This window comes from Danio aesculapii, chromosome 12 (genome assembly GCF_903798145.1).
Source record: "Danio aesculapii chromosome 12, fDanAes4.1, whole genome shotgun sequence".
NCBI lineage: Eukaryota > Metazoa > Chordata > Actinopteri > Cypriniformes > Danionidae > Danio > Danio aesculapii.
In genome coordinates, this window is record NC_079446.1 from 28,813,928 (window position 1) to 28,832,110 (window position 18,183).

At 36.4% G+C, this 18,183-nt stretch overlaps 2 protein-coding genes across 2 annotated transcripts in view; one reads left to right on the forward strand and one right to left on the reverse strand.

Moving 5' to 3' along the window:
* The window catches only part of skap1 (src kinase associated phosphoprotein 1), a 50,039-nt gene extending 37,608 nt beyond the window's left edge, over window positions 1–12,431 (forward strand). Inside the window, exons 12-13 of the mRNA XM_056469657.1 lie at window positions 9,782–9,875; window positions 10,515–12,431. Coding sequence (XP_056325632.1) covers window positions 9,782–9,874 — 93 coding nt within the window. The 3' untranslated portion in view covers window position 9,875; window positions 10,515–12,431. The remainder of the gene's footprint in view (window positions 1–9,781; window positions 9,876–10,514) is intronic.
* Window positions 12,245–18,101, reverse strand: psme3 (proteasome activator subunit 3). The gene is made up of 11 exons (XM_056469658.1): window positions 17,954–18,101; window positions 17,329–17,361; window positions 17,103–17,165; window positions 16,487–16,591; window positions 16,317–16,365; window positions 15,677–15,795; window positions 15,530–15,598; window positions 15,252–15,319; window positions 15,104–15,158; window positions 14,925–15,011; window positions 12,245–13,054 (listed from the first exon to the last, which is right to left on the reverse strand). Exons 1-11 carry the CDS (start codon window positions 17,993–17,995, stop codon window positions 12,974–12,976), a joined length of 771 nt encoding a protein of 256 aa, XP_056325633.1. The 5' UTR covers window positions 17,996–18,101; the 3' UTR covers window positions 12,245–12,973.
* Between the last annotated feature and the right edge of the window lie 82 nt (window positions 18,102–18,183).

Genomic DNA, 18,183 nt, shown 5'->3' on the forward strand with positions numbered 1-18,183 from the left:
AGGCATCAAGGGGTGAGTCTGGGGTTCTGGGGTCATGTAGAAGGCAACGGTCATCTCCCGGTCAACTACAGTAGGTCATTATTCAGCCTAAGCCAATAGTCCAGAACTGCACGGCGGCCGCCCCCCTCACACTCTGCATAATTATTATAAATGGGAGGCCACATAAACAGCCATCATTACAGGCTCTCAGCAGCATACACAATCCACTTTAAATGCCTATTAAGTTTAAGTGCCATCAGTAATCCCCAAGTGTACTTTTACAATGGCAGATTATTTGGTCATCCGCATTTTTACTGGATGTCGCACCTTCGAGCGCCAAGGATTTGGGATTAAATAAGGCCTGTGGCGGTTCCTCCCGACTACGTCAAGCAAATATTAATTTTAAGAGTTCTTAATGGCAAGCTAAGATGAAAATGACATGCAAATGAAATGCGCTGATTGAGACAAATTGAACGACGGCTGTCTTTGCCGGAGCTGCAGATCAATACCTGTTCGCCACCTGCTGTGTCTGCTGCTTAGGACTAGCAAACAACGTGACGTATCGGTGTTTGTCTTTTAAGATGGCTGGATGAGTGAGTCCCAGTGCAGCACTGAGCATGTGGTGCCAATGCTTTACGATGCGAGTTAAGGAAGGAGAATCAGGAGAGGAGAAGCGAAGGGGGGGTTTGTAGCACCCGAGCGCCGGGTTCAGCGGCGGGGCAATGAGAGACTTCCTGCGCTCCATCACTCCCAAGGCCTACCTCAGTCAGCTGGTGGCCAGGGGCAGAGGCCTCATGTCTCATTCTTATTACCATGTCTCCAGCCTCCATGGTGTGTGTGTGTGTGTGTGTGTGTGTGTGTGTGTGTGTGTGTGTGTGTGTGTGTGTGTGTGTGTTTCAACTCGCAACAGAAAAAAAATGAATGCATGCGGGCACCGAGGGAGAGTTTGCAAATGAGGAAAATGATTAAAACGCAATTGAGAAAGGAGGTGTCCATGCAAAGCATGTAATCTTAGAGGGAAATTTATAGATAGGAGAAGAAAGCAAGGAAGGTTTTCAGGTATTCTGATGTTAGGACTCACTTTTGAGCCTGTCATGATATTTCTGAAGTTAAGCCACTCCTTTTTAAGGCATCATTAGCTGTCAATCTGTCCCGCGGTCAGAGAGCAATGGGCCCATCTGAACACCATTGCCAGCCGCCCCCCTGAGTGAGAAATAAATGATATCGGTGGCACACTGCAGGTGTTGTCATGGCAACAAACACTCTCGATGTTCCCTGTGCCAACTCCGCCTTCCTCGGAAGAAGGTCATACGGAGGTCAGCGCCATCGCCGAGTAGCGCTTCACTTTCACAGCAGCTGCCCACCAGACCTAGACCAAACTGAGACGCACCTGACCCTGTCCTGTTACAGAGCCGCTTCCCAAAAAGCCACCCATTATCCCAGTCCCATGCAGTTCTTTCGGCTAAATCTCTATAACAACCCTCTCTACGGTCAGGCGCAGATTGGATGTCTCCCAAATGCCTCTAGCTGACAGATGCATTGCCGAAAAGCAGATTGCTAATACTGGGAGGCAAGAAAAATGAGGCAGGAATGAAAAGGACACGAGTCATCGAAATGGGACGGACTGCACTGGAATGTATTGACTCTCTTTCTTGTACTGCGTGTGTACTCTGTTTGAACCCACAGTTACACCATGTTGGGGAGGGTGCGGGTACGGGGCAGAGGAGGCGTGTTGGATGGGAGGAGGTGCAGATTGCTCCAAATGGATTCATCAGCCATGGACACACCTGTGATTTCGAGGAGTATTATACAACAGTTTGTTCCAGTCCTTCACTTTGATTGCTGATTATGATTGTTGATTCACCATTCAACAGGACTGGAACCTTTTATGTTTTTAATACTGCTTCTCAGTTTGTGTTATTCAAAATCTGTGCTACAGAGCAACCTGAGCAACCTTGAAATGTATTAAGTATGATAAAATAGCGCTGCTTCTTCCTCACCTGATTACGAGAGGAAGAACCAGAAGCGGTCGACTGTTGACATGATAAAAGCTACGCTGCATTTGATCTGAATTACTCATCAGAAATTGCTTCATTGGTCTTGTTTCACTTTGGTTTTCTGCCTTACTCGGTATTATACTAGCATGATGGTATGTTTTGAATGTGTTAACTCATCTATGAACATGGTCTCTGCAGGAGTCCCATTGGATGTAATGAATATGACCACTCCCATGATTCCCCATTCAGTCACAACAATCAAACTACAACTTAGCAGCAGCAATTACACACTGTGCCTTTGTCATTAGACCAGTAGATGGCAACACACAACTCTCCCTGTGTGAATCAGGGTTTGTCAACAAATTGGTTGACTGAACAATTGTGACATGCAGTGACGTGAAACATTAAATGGTCCACATTAGTCAATGAAACATTTACCCACTTAAGGGTGTTTCCTAAATCCATCATTAGACAACTCCAGTCCCAAGTTCTCCTGAACACTGTTGATCCAAACTTGCTTTTCAGAAATTGAATGAAACAAGTGAATTTTTATGAATTAATCTTTGAAAAACTCTCTCAACTGATTTGACTTTAGCAGATTAATTTAGGTCTGCGGTGGCAATTGCACGCTTTCTGAGTTGGTACTTCTTTTTCCAGGAAGTACTTAATTACTTTTTACTTTTAATTTTCTCTGTTAAAATGTCACAATTTTTCAAAATTTGCATAAAAAACACCCTATAGGCATTTATGGACATCTACACTCACCGTCCACTTTATTAGCTACAACTTACTAGTACCGGGTTGGACCCGCTTTTGCCTTCAGAACTTCCTTAATCCTTCGTGACATAGATTCAACAAGGAACTGGAAATATTCCTCAGAGATTTTGGTCCATATAGACATGACAGCATCACGCAGTTGCTGCAGATTTGTTGGCTGCAAGTTCATGATGCAAAACTGTTCCACCAAATCCCAAAGGTGCTCTATTGGATTGGGATATGGAGACTGTGGAGGCCATTTGAGTACAGTGAACTTATTGTCATGTTCAAGAAACCTGTCTGAGATGATTCACGCTTATTGACATGATGCTCAATTGGTACTAATGGGCCCAAAGTTTGCCAAGAAACTATCCCCCACACCATTAGACCACCACCAGCCTGAACTGTTGATACAAGGCAGGATGGATCCATGCTTTCATGTTGTTGATGGCAAATTCTGACCCTACCATCCGAATATTGAAGCAGAAATTGAGACTCATCAGACCAGGCAACATTTTTCCAATCTTCTATTGTCCAATTTTGGTGAGCCTGTGTGAATTGTAGCCTCAGTTTCTGTTCTTAGCTGACAGGAGTGGCACCCGGTGTGGTCTTCTGCTGCTGTAGCCCATCCGCCTCAAGGTTGGATGTGTTGTGCATTCAGAGATGCTCATCTGCAAACCACAATTGTAACGAGTGGTTATTTGAGTTAATGTTGCCTCTCTATCAGCTAAAACCAGTCTGGCCATTCTCTTCTGACCTCTGGCATCAACAAGCCATTTACACCCATAGAACTGCTGCTCACTGGATATTTTCTCTTTTTCTGACTATTCTCTGTAAACCCTAGAGATGGTTGTGCGTGAAAATCCCAGTAGATCAGCAGATTCTGAAATACTCAGGCAGCCCATCTGGCACAAACAACCATGCCACGTTCAAAGTCACTTAAATCACCTTTCTTCCCCAATCTGATGCTCGGTTTGAACTGCGGCAGATCATCTTGTCCTTGCCTAATGCCTAATTATTAGGGGCTGGGGTGGGGTGGGGGGTATCGTGGATGAAAGTGAAGAGCGGGGGGGTATCGCGGGCCCTTTATTATGTCTCTGGGGGCCCCCTAAATGTATGGGCCCTTAGAATCATCCTAACTTCCCCTCCTAGCTGCGCCCCTGGGTGTACCTAATAAAGTGGGTATTAGGTAAACTGAGCATATGTAGGAAGTCAGAGAGGATGTTTGTTTTAAGAAATACCCTTTTTTTCTCCTTTTTTTGTGGAGGACAATATAGATTTTACAACTCCCAACTGAGTTGAACAGTTGAGGATCACCAGCTCTGAAACCATTCACCTGAGCTCTAGGCCTGGCAGGGAGCACTTTTAGCTTTTAGCATAAATCATTGCATCAGATTAGATCATTAGGAGCTTGCTCAGAAATGACCAGAGTTTAGATAATCGTCCTAATTAAAACTTGATAAAGAATGGGTGCTGTTCAATAGTTTTAGGACAACTTTGGAAAGGTTTTGATCCGCTTCAGATGTTGACACATTCTGAGGTTTATTTGTGTCGTATGTTGCACTATATCAGTTCACATGTATCAATTACTCATGCTATTGGGTTACATTCTACTCTTAGTCACGTCGGGCAACTGCTAGCTTTCGTTACCTACTAACAAATGTCTTTGCGGCTGGGTCATGTAATTTACATGGAAACAAAACTTTAACATCAGATTATTTACTCCAGTTCCTTCCATATGCTTGCATCTTTTATATTAATTGTAAATACCAGCTCATGTTTTTACATCTCAGTGTGAGATACAAGGTGTGACTTGTGAGTGTGTGAACAGGTTGAAATGCATGTCTCAATATGAATGAGACTTAAGATCCCCGATAATAGCATTGCGCTTGCTTCTGTCATGGTATGGCAGCAAAGGTGCTTGATTATTACTCTGGAATGAGAGCGTAGTCATATCAGCCTTGAAACTACACGATGAATCAACAGAAAAGTCAAGTTTTTAATAGAAAAAATCTAAACTCTTTGGTGATTTTTGAGTGAGATGCTAATGGTCTAATCTGATTCAATAATCTTTGCTAAACTAAGCAAAAAATTCTCCCGGCAGACCCAGAAATTGGCTGAATGGATTCAAAAATGGTGAAACACTATATTAACTCTAGGGAAGTTGTAAAATGAGCCTATGTTTCCAAACAAAGTGCTATTAAAGGCATAGTTCATTATATTCTCTCATCATTTACTGTACATACAGTTGAAGTCAGAATTATTAGCCCTCTTTAAATTTTTTTCCCTTTTTTAAATATTTCCCAAATGATATTTAACAGAGCAATGAAATTTTCACAGTATGTCTGATAATAATTTTTCTTCTGGAGAAAATCTTATTTGTTTTATTTCAGCTAATAAAAGCATTTTTTAATTTTTTAAAAGCCATTTCAAGGTCAAAATTATTAGCCACTTTAGGCTAATTTTTTTTTCCATAGTCTACAGAACATACCATGATTTTACAATATCTTGCACAATTACCCTAACCTGCTTAGTTAACCTAATTAACCTAGTTAAGCCTTTAAATGTCACTATAAGCTGTATAGAAGTGTCTCGAAAAATATCTAGTAAAATATTATTTACTGTCATCAAGGCAAAGAATAAATAAATAAGTTATTAGAAATGAGTTATTAAAAGTATTATGTTTAGAAAGGTGTTGAAAAAAATCTCTGTTAAACAGAAATTGGGGAAGAAATAAACAGGGGGGCTAATAATTCTGCCTTCATCTGTATATGTAAATCTTCAATGAATTCAATGGCTACCTGTTTGTAACATTCTTCAAAATATCTTCTTTTGTGTTCAGCAAAAAAGAGAAACCCTTAAATGTTTGAAACTAGGGCTGCACGATATTGGAATAATCTGATATCGCGATATTTTATTTCTCTGCGATAATTATTGCGTTGTAAATCCAGTTCCTCAAGAGAGTTGAATAACACTATTTAACGGTTTTCTGGGGAGTCTAACAGTATTCAGGTACAGAAATTGAATAATCACACTGCAAAAAAGGCTTTTTTTTTTACTTTGTTTTGTCTCGTTTCTAGAACAAATATGAACAACCAAATCTTAGATCAAGTAAAAATATTGTTTTGTTTCAGATGAAATAAGACAAAAATAAGAGTTTAATAAAGTTAAATAATCTTGTTTTCTTTTTGAAATGGAGATATTTGGACTAGAAACAAAGACAAAAATTCTAAGTAAGAAAAACATTTTTGTTGTTGCATAAATTGTATAAATACAGTAATTAAATACCTCCTGGTCAAGTATAATCCAGATTTAACAATCCATATCTTTGCGACGTGACTATTGCGGATGTGCACATTGCGATATCGATGCTGAAAAGATATATTGTGAAGCCCTATTTGAAACCATACAAATAAAGGGGTAAATGATATTGAAAATTCAATGGTAAATTCATTTATGGATAAATAATACCTTTAAAGCTTAAGCACAATCATTTCAAAAACATTTACCGAAATTTTAAAACACTGTGACATGCACAAGATGTGAACGCATCAGTCAAACATGTTCATCAGTGAATGACTGCATAGAACAAGAATGGAAAGTGGCACACTAAAATGCAGAGCACGATCTCTGTGAATTGCCCCTTCTGGCAATATTGGGTCTAAAATGTAAGTTCCCCAATATTAACTTCTTGTTTACTGAACTGTCATATAAGAACATCAATCTCCACCTCCAACAATTCCCATCTGCATAGCCGCACACATCTCAGACAAAGAGCTCAAGTTCTCAGTTGTACTGAGACATAGATGCCACAACGGCATTCAGCTCACCGTCCAGATGGATTTTATTCCGTATAGCATCATTAGAGCGGCTCATCTGCATGGGCTGAGGACTACATTAGGCTCGCAGCACTGTGGGTGTGCTTAAAGAGAGGAAGGTAATTAGTTCCTACTCTCCTCAGCAGGCAGTGGATGGATGACATGCTCATCATGTCTAAATGTACAGTGTGTGCTTCTGGAATACTAAAGCTCTTAAAACACTTCCACTTCTATCTCTGCGTTCTGTAATCTCCTCATTTATAAGCCCCGGTCCACCTGAATCTGTCTTCATTCATTAAAGGCCAGATATCTGGGGCTCTCTCCACTCTTACTCTGAAGAGCTTTGGCCTGGAATAGCTCTTAAAGGTATTTGATTTCCAAGAGGAGTGAATCGAGGGAATGTTAGGCTGGAGCTCCATGACAAAAATTAAGCATTTCTTACATTTCACTCAAGACGTAAGACACTATCCCACATGATGCATTTCTGCACCCAGATGCATTTGTGGATTTGTTGTTTCCTCAATAGCCTTTCAGCTAGTCTTGCTTATGTCAAGATCTCCGGTGACAGTTATTGTCTATAACTTCCAACAGCAGAATGATCACACTGTTTTTAATTAAACACTCAACTGCTGTTTCGCCATTTAAGTTAACATTTCGATTTGCATTTAAATGTCTGTTTGCAGGTGCACCAATTTTGTTTTATTACAAACATTATGATACTTTGTTTTTGCAGTCCAAAGCCTGGATTTGAATAGATTTAACACAAAACACAATTGTTTCATGATGTCAAGTTTTTGAATTATATGACAAAAGCTATATGATGCATTATATTGGCTAACTTCTAAAACATCCAGTAAATTTCACTTTTAGATCAAATGCTGAACAGTAATATTTTTATAAAGAAACTTGATTCTGATCAGATCAACTTATTTATAAAGCATCGATAAAACAACAAGTATTGAAAAAAAAGTGAGCAAAAGAGCTGTACAATCATAACATGATTTTAATTTGTTTGCATATGTGGCGCTGGACCATATATTTCTGCCAACAGACAAAATTACTTCATTATATGAGTCAAAATTGTTGATTTTTCTTTTGTGCCAGCATGGTCAAGATATTTTGTACATTTCTCACTGTAAATTCAATTCAATCTTATTGGTAACACTATAATGACTACACACTTTCAATGATTTATTAAGCATTAGCAAATAGTTAATTTATTATTTGTTAAGCAATAACTCTACTATAACAGATGTTAGTAAGCAGTTTATAACTGCAGATACAAATGCTCTATTCCTGACTTATGAGGACATTTAAAATGTGCTTAATACTTGTACTTTCATACTGTGTTACTGATTAATTTTCATGACTACATTAAGTATCGCATTATTTACAAACCAGTTATATTTAGGAGTAGTTGGGGTTTTTAAGATCATTCAGAATGAGTTAGTAAATGATTAATAAACTACTCAAATCAACTTTTATATATCTTATTATTCAGGCATATAGTAATAGTTACTCTGTATGTTAATATATGCTTTATTAACTCAACTTCATCCAGTTTTGTGACCTAATCTAAAGTGAGGACTATTTATGCTTTATAAATCCCTTATAAATGACACTTAAAGGCTCATTATCAAAATGAACAATACATCTGTGCAATCCTATCTAAAAAGTCAAATTACTGTGAAGTTGAAACATTTCCGAATAACAGGAGTGTCAAAATATAACATAGAATTGGATAAAACAATAACAGTTTAATAATTTAATAATATATTATGATACAACATTTCAACATTATTAGTGATGTTTAAACCTCACAGTCATTTTATTTTAGTTAAGATTGAAAAGATTTATTTTTCATTTGATACAGTTTCATTTTTGTCTTCAAATGTATTGAAATTAATAAAGTCCTTTATTTTTTTTTTCCTGTTTAGAAGAGAACTGAGCCTTTATTCGTCATTTATTAGGGATTTATAAAGCAGAATTAGTCCTCACTTTAGATTAGGTCACAAAACTAGATGAAGTTAAATTAATAAAGCATTTATACAAATGAACTATTAATGCCTGCATAATCAGATATATAAATGTTAATTTGAATAGTTTATTAATCATTTACTTACGTATTCTTAATAATCTTAAAAACCAGCAGATTCTCTCAAATGACTGGTTTGTAAATGATGCAATACTTAATTTAGTGATGAAAAAATAATAATTAACAAAGTATAAAAATACAATTATTAAGCATATTATATAGGTGTATATAAGTCAAGAATAAAGCATTTGTATCTGCAGTTATAAACCGCTTACTAGCGTCTGTTAATGTAGAGTTAATGCTTAACAGATAACGAATCACCATTTGCTACTACTTAATATATGATTCATAGTGTGTAGTTATTATAAAGTGTTACCGATTTATTTCAAGTGCTACCGAAGTGCTTCACAATGTCAGACATTTTATCATATATAAAAAGAAATATGTAAATATATCAGAACTAAATATGTTGATTTAGTAATGTAAATTGCAAAGACTTCATTTAGACAGTGTTAAAGGTAATTGTCTCAACATTTATATAACTTTGAACCTTTAGATTCCAGATTTTTAAACAGTATATCAGCCAAATATTGACCAACTCTAATAAACTATATCATTCATTCATTTTCTTTTTGGCTTAGTCCCTTTATTAATCCGGGGTCACCACAGCGGAATGAACCGCCAACTTATCCAGCACGTTCTATGCAGCGGATGCCCTTCCAGCTGCAACCCATCTCCTGGAAACATCCATACACACTCACTCACTCTCATACACTACGGATAATTTAGCTTACCAAATTCACCTGTACCGCGTGTCTTTGGACTGTGGGGGAAACCGGAGCACCCGGAGGAAACCCACGCGAATGCAGAGAGAACATGCAAACTCTACACAGAAATGCCAACTGACCCAGCCGAGGCTCAAACCAACGTCCTTCTTGCTGTGAGGCGACAGCACTACCTACTGCGCCACTGCGTCACCCTTAAAGTATATCATTAATTGCTTATTTAATAACTTTAATGATATCTATAGATGTCAATTTAATAAATTATGCATCTGAATTTGTGGTCCAGGGTTAGCCTACATAAGATTTAGTTTGATGCTTTGTGTCTAATGCTATGAAATATGTATGCTGGTGTCCTATTTCCAGTCATTGACCAATTCCTCATGTCTCTGTATTTCTGTGTTTCTACACTAGGAATATAACATCTATGGATGGTGGGTCGGTGAGCTAGATGGTGCCATCGGCATAGTTCCCAAGGAGTTTTTACACCCTGCTTATATTCTATGAGGTACCTATTTTTCACACACCCATTCCCCGTAATTACTTACCTCTGAATAAACACGAAACTGAGAGTGAGAAACACACATAAACGGTTAACGTGTTACACTGTTACTGTTCAGTCGATCAGTTTTCAAGTTTCTAAAACAACTTGAGCATTAACGCCAGTTCCTCCATGCTGACACCTGCTGGAGATGACTGAAATTACAACAAGGTTACATCAAGTCAAGACTTAAGAGCTTTTAAAGACCATTATGAATGAAATTTCAGACTTACACAAGGCTAAACGCTAAGGATTTGTTGTTAATGTCCCAGTTAAAATGTTAAAAAAACATTATAAACAAATGTTATTGTAAGGAAGATAATCAAGCCATAATGGTGAATAGAGTTAACAAACTTTTATTGAGATGGAATGTTTGTGATTGGACAGGTGTTGGCCCAATTGGGTTGCTTTACGTGGACAAAGGGAAATTAAGACCTACAACACAATATTTCAGTGGATTTAAGACTTTTTAAGGCCTAAAACTTTATTTTTAAAATTTAAGTAATTTTAAGACTTTTTCTGTACAAAGACATTCATTACAAAAAGATGAATTATTTTAGAGCATGTTGTTCAAACCAGTGTTCATTTCTGTTTTTCTTTTTCTAGGTTTGCTTTGTTGCGAAGATCACAGAAGCAAATGTGTTCAAAGTTTAAATAAATTGAATTTTAGTTAATTAATAAAAATGTTTAAACTAAAGAAAAAAGCTCTAATAGTTATCCAATCTGAGAACTAATAGTGTTTTTGTGAGTAAGCCTTTTGATATGTAATTATTAGTGTACACTAAAAGGCTTACGGTTGTCTAAGTCTAGTTTGCTGATTTATTCAAATAGCACACACACACACTGATAAAAATGATTTCTGCTAAATTGTTGCAAACTATTTATATGGGTTGAGTTTAAACAAATTTAATGTTCAACTTAACTTGTGTTTAAATTCAGGTCAAATCAGTTGTTTACATCCACTTACCTTGAAAATACAGTAAATCCAAGGAATCATCTTTGAATAATTTTTTCAGTGCATTTATGCAAATAGTGTACATATGAAAACCATTTGTAGCATGAGAATGTCTTTTTAATGGTTTCTTTCTCATATACTCTTATGTGAAGGCAGTGCTTTATTTCAGCAATTACTAAACATAATATTTTCATGCATAATTTAGGTTGACAGAATCTTGAAATAGTCTTAAATCTTACTGTTTTTTTCTTGACTCATTTGTATTTGAAACTGTAGTTCAGATGCTGTACCAGCCAATTCATTACATACACTACCTGACAAAAGTCTTGTCGATGATCCCAGATGTAAGAGCAACAAATAACTTGACTTCTAGTTAATCATTTGTAAAAGTGCAATTTTTCCTATGAATCATCTGTTGAATGGCATTCCAATCATCACGAATACTGCAGACCTATTGAAACCTGCATGGACCCAAGATTCTCACATAAATCAGTTAAGTTTGGTGTAGGAAAAATCATGGTTTGGGGTTATATTCAGCATGGGGGTATGTGAGCGATCTGCAGAATGGATGAAAACATCAGCAGCCTGAAGTATCAAGACATTTGTGCTGCCCATTACATTACAAACCACAGGAGAAGGCAAATTCTTCAGCAGGATAGCGCTCCTTCACATACTTCAGCCTCCACATCAAAGATCCTAAAAGCAAAGATGGTCAAGGTGCTCCAGGATTGGCCAGTCCAGTCACCAGACATGAACATTATTGAGCATGTCTGGTTTAGATGGAGGAGGCATTAAAGATGAATCCAAATAATCTTGTTGAACTCTGGGAGTCCTGCAAGAACGCTTTCTTTACTAATCCAGATGACTTTATTAATAAGTTATTTGAGTCATTGCAGAGATGTATGGATGCAGTCGTCCAAGTTCATGGGAGTCATACACAATATTAATTCTTTTTCCACTGCACCATGACTTTATATTCTATACTGTACATTATTTTTGTTAAATTACAAGACTTTTGTCTAAGCAAAGTCAGACCTTACTGTCCTAATTAAATAACTAAAAATCAAGGCATGGTCATATTTTATTTTAGTAAAATAAGTGTAATCTAGAGGCTTTTGCCTTTCATCTAAGCCACTTCTGATTCCAAATGATCAACTAGAACTTGTTGTTGATAAAACTTGGATAGGCGACAAGACTTTTGTCAGGTAGTGTGTAACTACAAGGAAAAATTACCTGTCATACAAATTGTGTTTTTTTTTGTTAGCAATAAGCTAATTAAAGCAACTTTACATCTGAAGCTTAATGTTTTTTGTTGTTGTTTGAACACATGCAGCACACAACGAACTAAAAAAAATATTCACAAAAAACAGCACAACAGCAGTTAATGACGTGCCTTGAATGTATTGTAAAAACAATAGTTTATTCAGCAAAATGTATCACTCTTAAAACTGGACAAAAAGAACAATAAAAAGCTTCCAGGATTTGATGAATCAGTTGTTTCAGATGAAAATATAATACTCCATGTAATAATTGTCAGCTCACACTCCAAATAAAATCTTACACATGAACTGCCTCGCTTCCACTCTTTAGCCTACACGTACATTTCAGATGAACAACGCAAAACGTTTAAGTGAAATACAGCATCAATAAGAGCTTCTCGACCGGAGAAACCGACCATCAAGGGTAGATCCATCAATCACACGACCCCTAGAGAGGCTCAGAAGTGGATTCACATTCACAACTACAAGTAATTTGGCTTGGCAAATGATAAAAAAAAAAAACTAACGGTTGAAGTGTTTCTTTAATTAAAGAAAGAAAAACAAATCGGAGACAGTTTCCTTGCGACGCATGTTCAGGCTCTGCCTTTTTACATTTACACTGTCCGCTAAGAAACAAAAATGAAAAATCAAAAGGCTTATTTTGAAGGGTTTAAAATAGTGACCGTATTTTACAATTCTATCTTAAGTGGCATGTTCTATCAGGCTCGATCGAGTGGTGCGTCTCTTGGCCTGGTGATAATGGGTGACGGAAATGTTCTAGAACCACCTGAAGGCTAACACTAGCTCCAAATGGTGGAGAAACGGGCCGGGAAGGAAAGGGGATGGGGGTCTTAGTACAGGGCGTCAGTATTGCTGCTCCTCGGCCTCTTGATCTTCTCGATGTTCTTCAGGATCATGTCATGTAATGTTACCTGCAGAACAAGTTTAGCTTATTAAAGTCACCGCAACCTACACAGTAAAATATTACACCAATGCCTTCAGTCAAATCAAATAAACCTTTTTTTTCTACATTTCTGCATATGATTTTCTAAATAATTAAAATAAAAACAGCAGATTTATGCAGAACGATTTTGGGAACATAAAAAAAATATTAACACATGAAATAAAAGATAGCTTTTTAACTTAAGGTTTACAATGCAAATCCAGTTAGTACTACTTGTTTGGTAAACAAAGCTACAGAAAATCTCATAAAATATCCACTAGGTGTGTAGCAGATCAAGTTTGATCTATGATTCGTACGGATCACAACGCATGGTTTAGAACACACATGGCCCGCGGATTAATACCTTTTTTACTGGTAGATTAATCTTACTTTTTTTTTTTTTTTTTATTAAACTTCCCAAGCTCTGCTGGTTGACGCATGTGCCGAATTTTCCTTGCCAATCTTAAGCCAATTGTAATCATTTGTTATGGTTCTATTTGGAATTTCGACAACCCTCAGAGCTCGGGCGCTCCTACTTGCCCCCACCCTGATCCAATCCTAAATTTGTTACGATCACAGAGAGATCGCCTCTCGCGTCATTCAAATCACATGTATGAAAGCATTTAGGCTTTCCTGTAAAGTATAATGATGACGGAAGTTGTGGTACACTGAAAAAAGTGTTGCATGCAAAACTGTTGCAAACAATTTATTTGTGTTGAATTTAAACAAACAAATTAAACTGAGCAATGTTCAACTTAATTTGTTGGTTTAAATTCAACATAAATTAATTGTTTACAACCACTTAACGTAAAAAATTTTTAGTAAATCCAAGGAATCATCTTTGAATAATTTTTTTCAGTGTAGGTTATTCGGGCTGAGGTGGGTCTCATTAAAGGTGTTTTCTGTCACTACTTGTTTAGCCTGCATTAATGCATTCAGTTCAAGTTTAAGCATGATTAATCAGTAAAAGATCAGGATCTTAACAACCACACAACATAATATAGAAATGATGGTGATTTGCATATAATTATTAATCCTTCAGTAATTCATGAATCCTAATCAGTCTTTAGTCTTGAGTCAGTTATGAAGTTACAAACAGTGAAATAACACAGAAGTACTGGGAGAACAGTTTATAGTTTAGATAAAACCACTGATGTTTATGATAAAGATTAAAAAAATCACTGTCATACACGTAAAACAACGCTCAAAAATGAAAGTTGCAGGCAGCGATTACATTAACCAATAGGTGGCGACAACCAGCCATCAAAAACGTCACTGAATAATTCTTCAAAAATGATCCATCTAGCAATAAAACATGAGGTTTTATGAGTGAATAACTCAATTTATTGAAAATGAGACTAAAAAGAAATATTGGTTGTACAAATTATAATGTTATATTTATACATCAGCGTTATCAGCAATATTAGTAGCAACGGTGAATTTATCACAGTACTGAATATTTTACTATTTATTTTATTTTAGCTGATTATTAATTTCTGTTTGTTAAAACCAAAAGTGTCTTGCAGTACTGTTTTTGTAATAAATGCAAAGCAAATGATACCTGGCTCCTCCCCTTTGACAAAAAAATTCCTAATGTGATCTGAACCATGAGATTTGTGATGCGTTACACCACTAATATCTACTAAAGACAGAAAATATGACTTATAAACTATTGTACAAACATTTTCTAAACACTTGCATATTCAATATTACTAACATTATTATAAAAACTGAATATACATTTACAGAAGTAAATAGACTCAATGAGGAGTTCATCATAAACTTACTGCTCATATCATTTTTTACAGTGTTCAGAATAATTTGCAGAATTATTTATCAACTAGTACAGCGATACTTACGTATTGATTTCGCAGTTCTGACACTATAATCTTGAGGCTGATGTATTCCTTCTCATCAATCTCTGTCACTGTGCGGCGATAATCCTCCTAAACATTTAAATACATAAGATTATCTTAAATATAATTAAAGCACATATACCTGATATAAACGCTCGTATGAAGGTGTCCTGATGACTTACAACATGAGGATATTTTGCTATTTTGGAAACCAGCTTTGCCCTTGTGATATAGTACCTGGAGAAAAAGATGAGGATTTTTTTTTTTTTAATATGAAGAAATTTTAAAAGTAAGCTGTTGTCTGCCATTATTATGGATAGTGTGAAGCACCTGGATATCTGGTCTAAGAAAGACGCTGCTTCCCCTTCCACTGTTCTGAGTTCAGCAACCGTCTCTTCCTGTGGGCAGTGATGACAAACAAGCACAATTGCAGGTCAGTGGCTAGCAACTTCTGCATTTGACTTTCACTGATAAGTCCAAAGGTCACAGTGTTGTTTTAGTCCAAAATTAAATAAACACTCGCCCTTTTATTCTAAATGTATCTCATGCTGCTGCCGCCTTCAATGTAACAAGCTGAGAAAAATAAAATGTATAATGTGGCAGCACACCTGAATTGAGACGCCAAAATTGTTGCCATCTTCTATTCTTGGGATTAACAACTGAACCCACATCTTGACCTAGGAAAGCATGGGAGAATTATTTAATAATTTACCCAACACGCTTGAGTGAAAGCTGGCACAAGGCTATCAACATACCGTGTTGCATTTTTCCATGAGAGTTCTGATTTCAGGCTTGACTTTTTCAATCAGCTCCACCAGCTTGCCATTGCTTTTCATCATTCCACCAGGCATGACAAAGACCTTGGTCCCGCCAACTACAAACAGAAACCATAGGATAATGTAAGGAAGAGTGAGGGCTGGATGTGTCAGTAAGGCAGTGCAACATTGGAGAGAGAGGAAAACAAACAAACAAGATTTACCTATTGATTTTTTTTATCAGAACATTTAAACAGTATTTTGCTGAGAGTTAGGCCAATTATGAATAAAGCACCATCACAGATATACAAATACAACTCTAAAACAGCCAGTAGGTGGCAGCAAAAAGGTTCGATTAATTTAAAAACCGTCTTTAGGAATAGAATGAGTAAAATGATTAATGGAAAAATACATTCATCCAGGGTCAAAACACCAGTGTCGCTCTGAGAATTGCTCATAAACATTGATTCATATTTATTAAAAATATACCCTGCATAAATATAAAAAAAAGAAAGAAATATTTCCTAGTTTCAATGAGAGCTCGCACTTAATAAAACAATTATGTGTTATCATAGATAATCAACACTGCACACTTTCAAAACGTATTTGTGTAACTTGTTAAACTAAAGACACTTCCCACCTTTGTCGTCTCCTGCTCCATCTTCAAATTTCCTCTTTTTAGCATTTTGCTATTGAGAAAAATATGTCAAGGTTATCTTTTTTTTATCATATTCAGAGATTTTAGATCAACATCAATAGATGATTATGACTGAGTAATAAAGAAGATACTTGACGAAAATGACTTTTTACCCCCTCGATCCCATCGTGGATGTCTGTAAGCAGAATTGGGTCTGGCACTGTCAGATTAATCTCTGAATGAATTTCCTTCAGCTCCGTGATATTAATTGTGGGATCCTACAAGTGATCAAATGTATTAGTGTTTGTACCACAGGTAAAAGTTTGAATGCATCATTTTGGGGTTTCAGCCCCTTTTAAAACCAATTAAAGACATTTAAGTAATACACAGGGTTTCTGCAGGTTTCACCAAGTAAAATGTAAGACTTTTTAAGACCATTATGAATGAAAGTTTAGACTTGCTAAATGCTAAGGATGATGGTTGATTTCTCTAAAGATTTTTCATTTGAGGTTATGTTGATGTTTAGATTTTTAAAGTTCTTCTTCAACATTTAGCTTGAAAAAAAAATAATTTTGCATTACAAGTAAATGTGATTTAATCTAAGGACGTTTGGATATATGTCCTGGACAACAAACTAAAAATCATTCAAGTCATTGAAGTGCATGCAGCATTTAATCAAGACTTTGCTATTTTAAAACGTTCTGCTCGTTTTTGCCTTCAATCTGAAGAGAGGCAAAGTACATTTTAACAAGCAAAAACCCTGATCATAATTTACCAATAAACCCTTACCTTCAAAAACTGGTCCAGTTCTAACAATTTCTTCGGGAAAAAGTTTGCAACCAAGTCTTCAGCCTATAGTTCAATAATTAAACAATGCGTGTAAAATAGTCAAAGAAATGTCCAAATATAAATAATATATGCATTATATATATATATATATATATATATATATATATATATATATATATATATATATATATATATATATATATAATAATATATGCCGTTAATTTACCTCTGATGTAATTCGTTCTCTGAAAGCATCAACCTAACAAGACAAAAACATTATGTAACTTAAGAAACAACTCAGGCAATCCCCAATCTGGATTTGTTTATAATAAAATCGCTTTAAGCAAACAAAACAGCTGGCGGCCTTTCTGTTTTAGGGCGCTGAATGTTGATGCACAATATAATGAGCCGATTCCCGCTGGATTAATTTATTAGCGTCACGATCTTCACCCTAAACATTTGACAAAAATAAGTAGTTATTAAAAAGTACTTTCAGTTCGCTAATGTAAAAAACGATGGTAAACTTCTCTCCAATTCTCACGGTACGACATGCTGCTGTGCTAAAAACACGCTTCATCCGCACACCCGCTGTTAACACTGACTCCGCCGAACATGTGGGAGCTTCGGCTTCAGCTTGAGGATTTGATATGTACAATCCGAACTTACTTTACAACTAAATCTACATTTTATTTTAAAAAATATTTGATTTTACAAGCAAATATGGATCTGAAAGATAGCAGATGTGCTCACGAGGTGACTCACGAGCAAGCCGGCTAGCCGTTATGCTAACATTTACACACAGTTGATCTAAGTGCGGCGCGTTTAAATAAAGGAAACGGCAAGACTTTTACCTTTGTTTTGATTTCATTGTCCACCTTCAGGAGCGAAGACATCGTATTAATTCGGGAAATTAGAAAAAGAAGGGATTGTCCTAAAAGTATTAACTAACCGTGTGGCTTACTAACTGCTGTCAGCCACAAGGCACTTGCGCGCTTCTAGATGACGTAAAACACAGAGGCCATAGATGCGAATACATGATAGATGTACAGAAAGAGTCTGGCATTCGTGACCAAATTCAGTC

What these genes read in the sequence shown, in the direction of transcription:
- psme3 (XM_056469658.1), bottom strand. Translation starts at nt 17,995, where the DNA reads ATGTCTTCGCTCCTGAAGGTGGACAATGAAATCAAAACAAAG. An exon ending in TCCACGATGGGATCGAGGGG is followed by an intron (nt 16,366 to 16,486) that starts GTAAAAAGTCAT and finishes TTTTCTCAATAG; the next exon opens with CAAAATGCTAAAAAGAGGAA. An exon ending in TTCTTAGACCAGATATCCAG is followed by an intron (nt 15,159 to 15,251) that starts GTGCTTCACACT and finishes CTTTTTCTCCAG; the next exon opens with GTACTATATCACAAGGGCAA.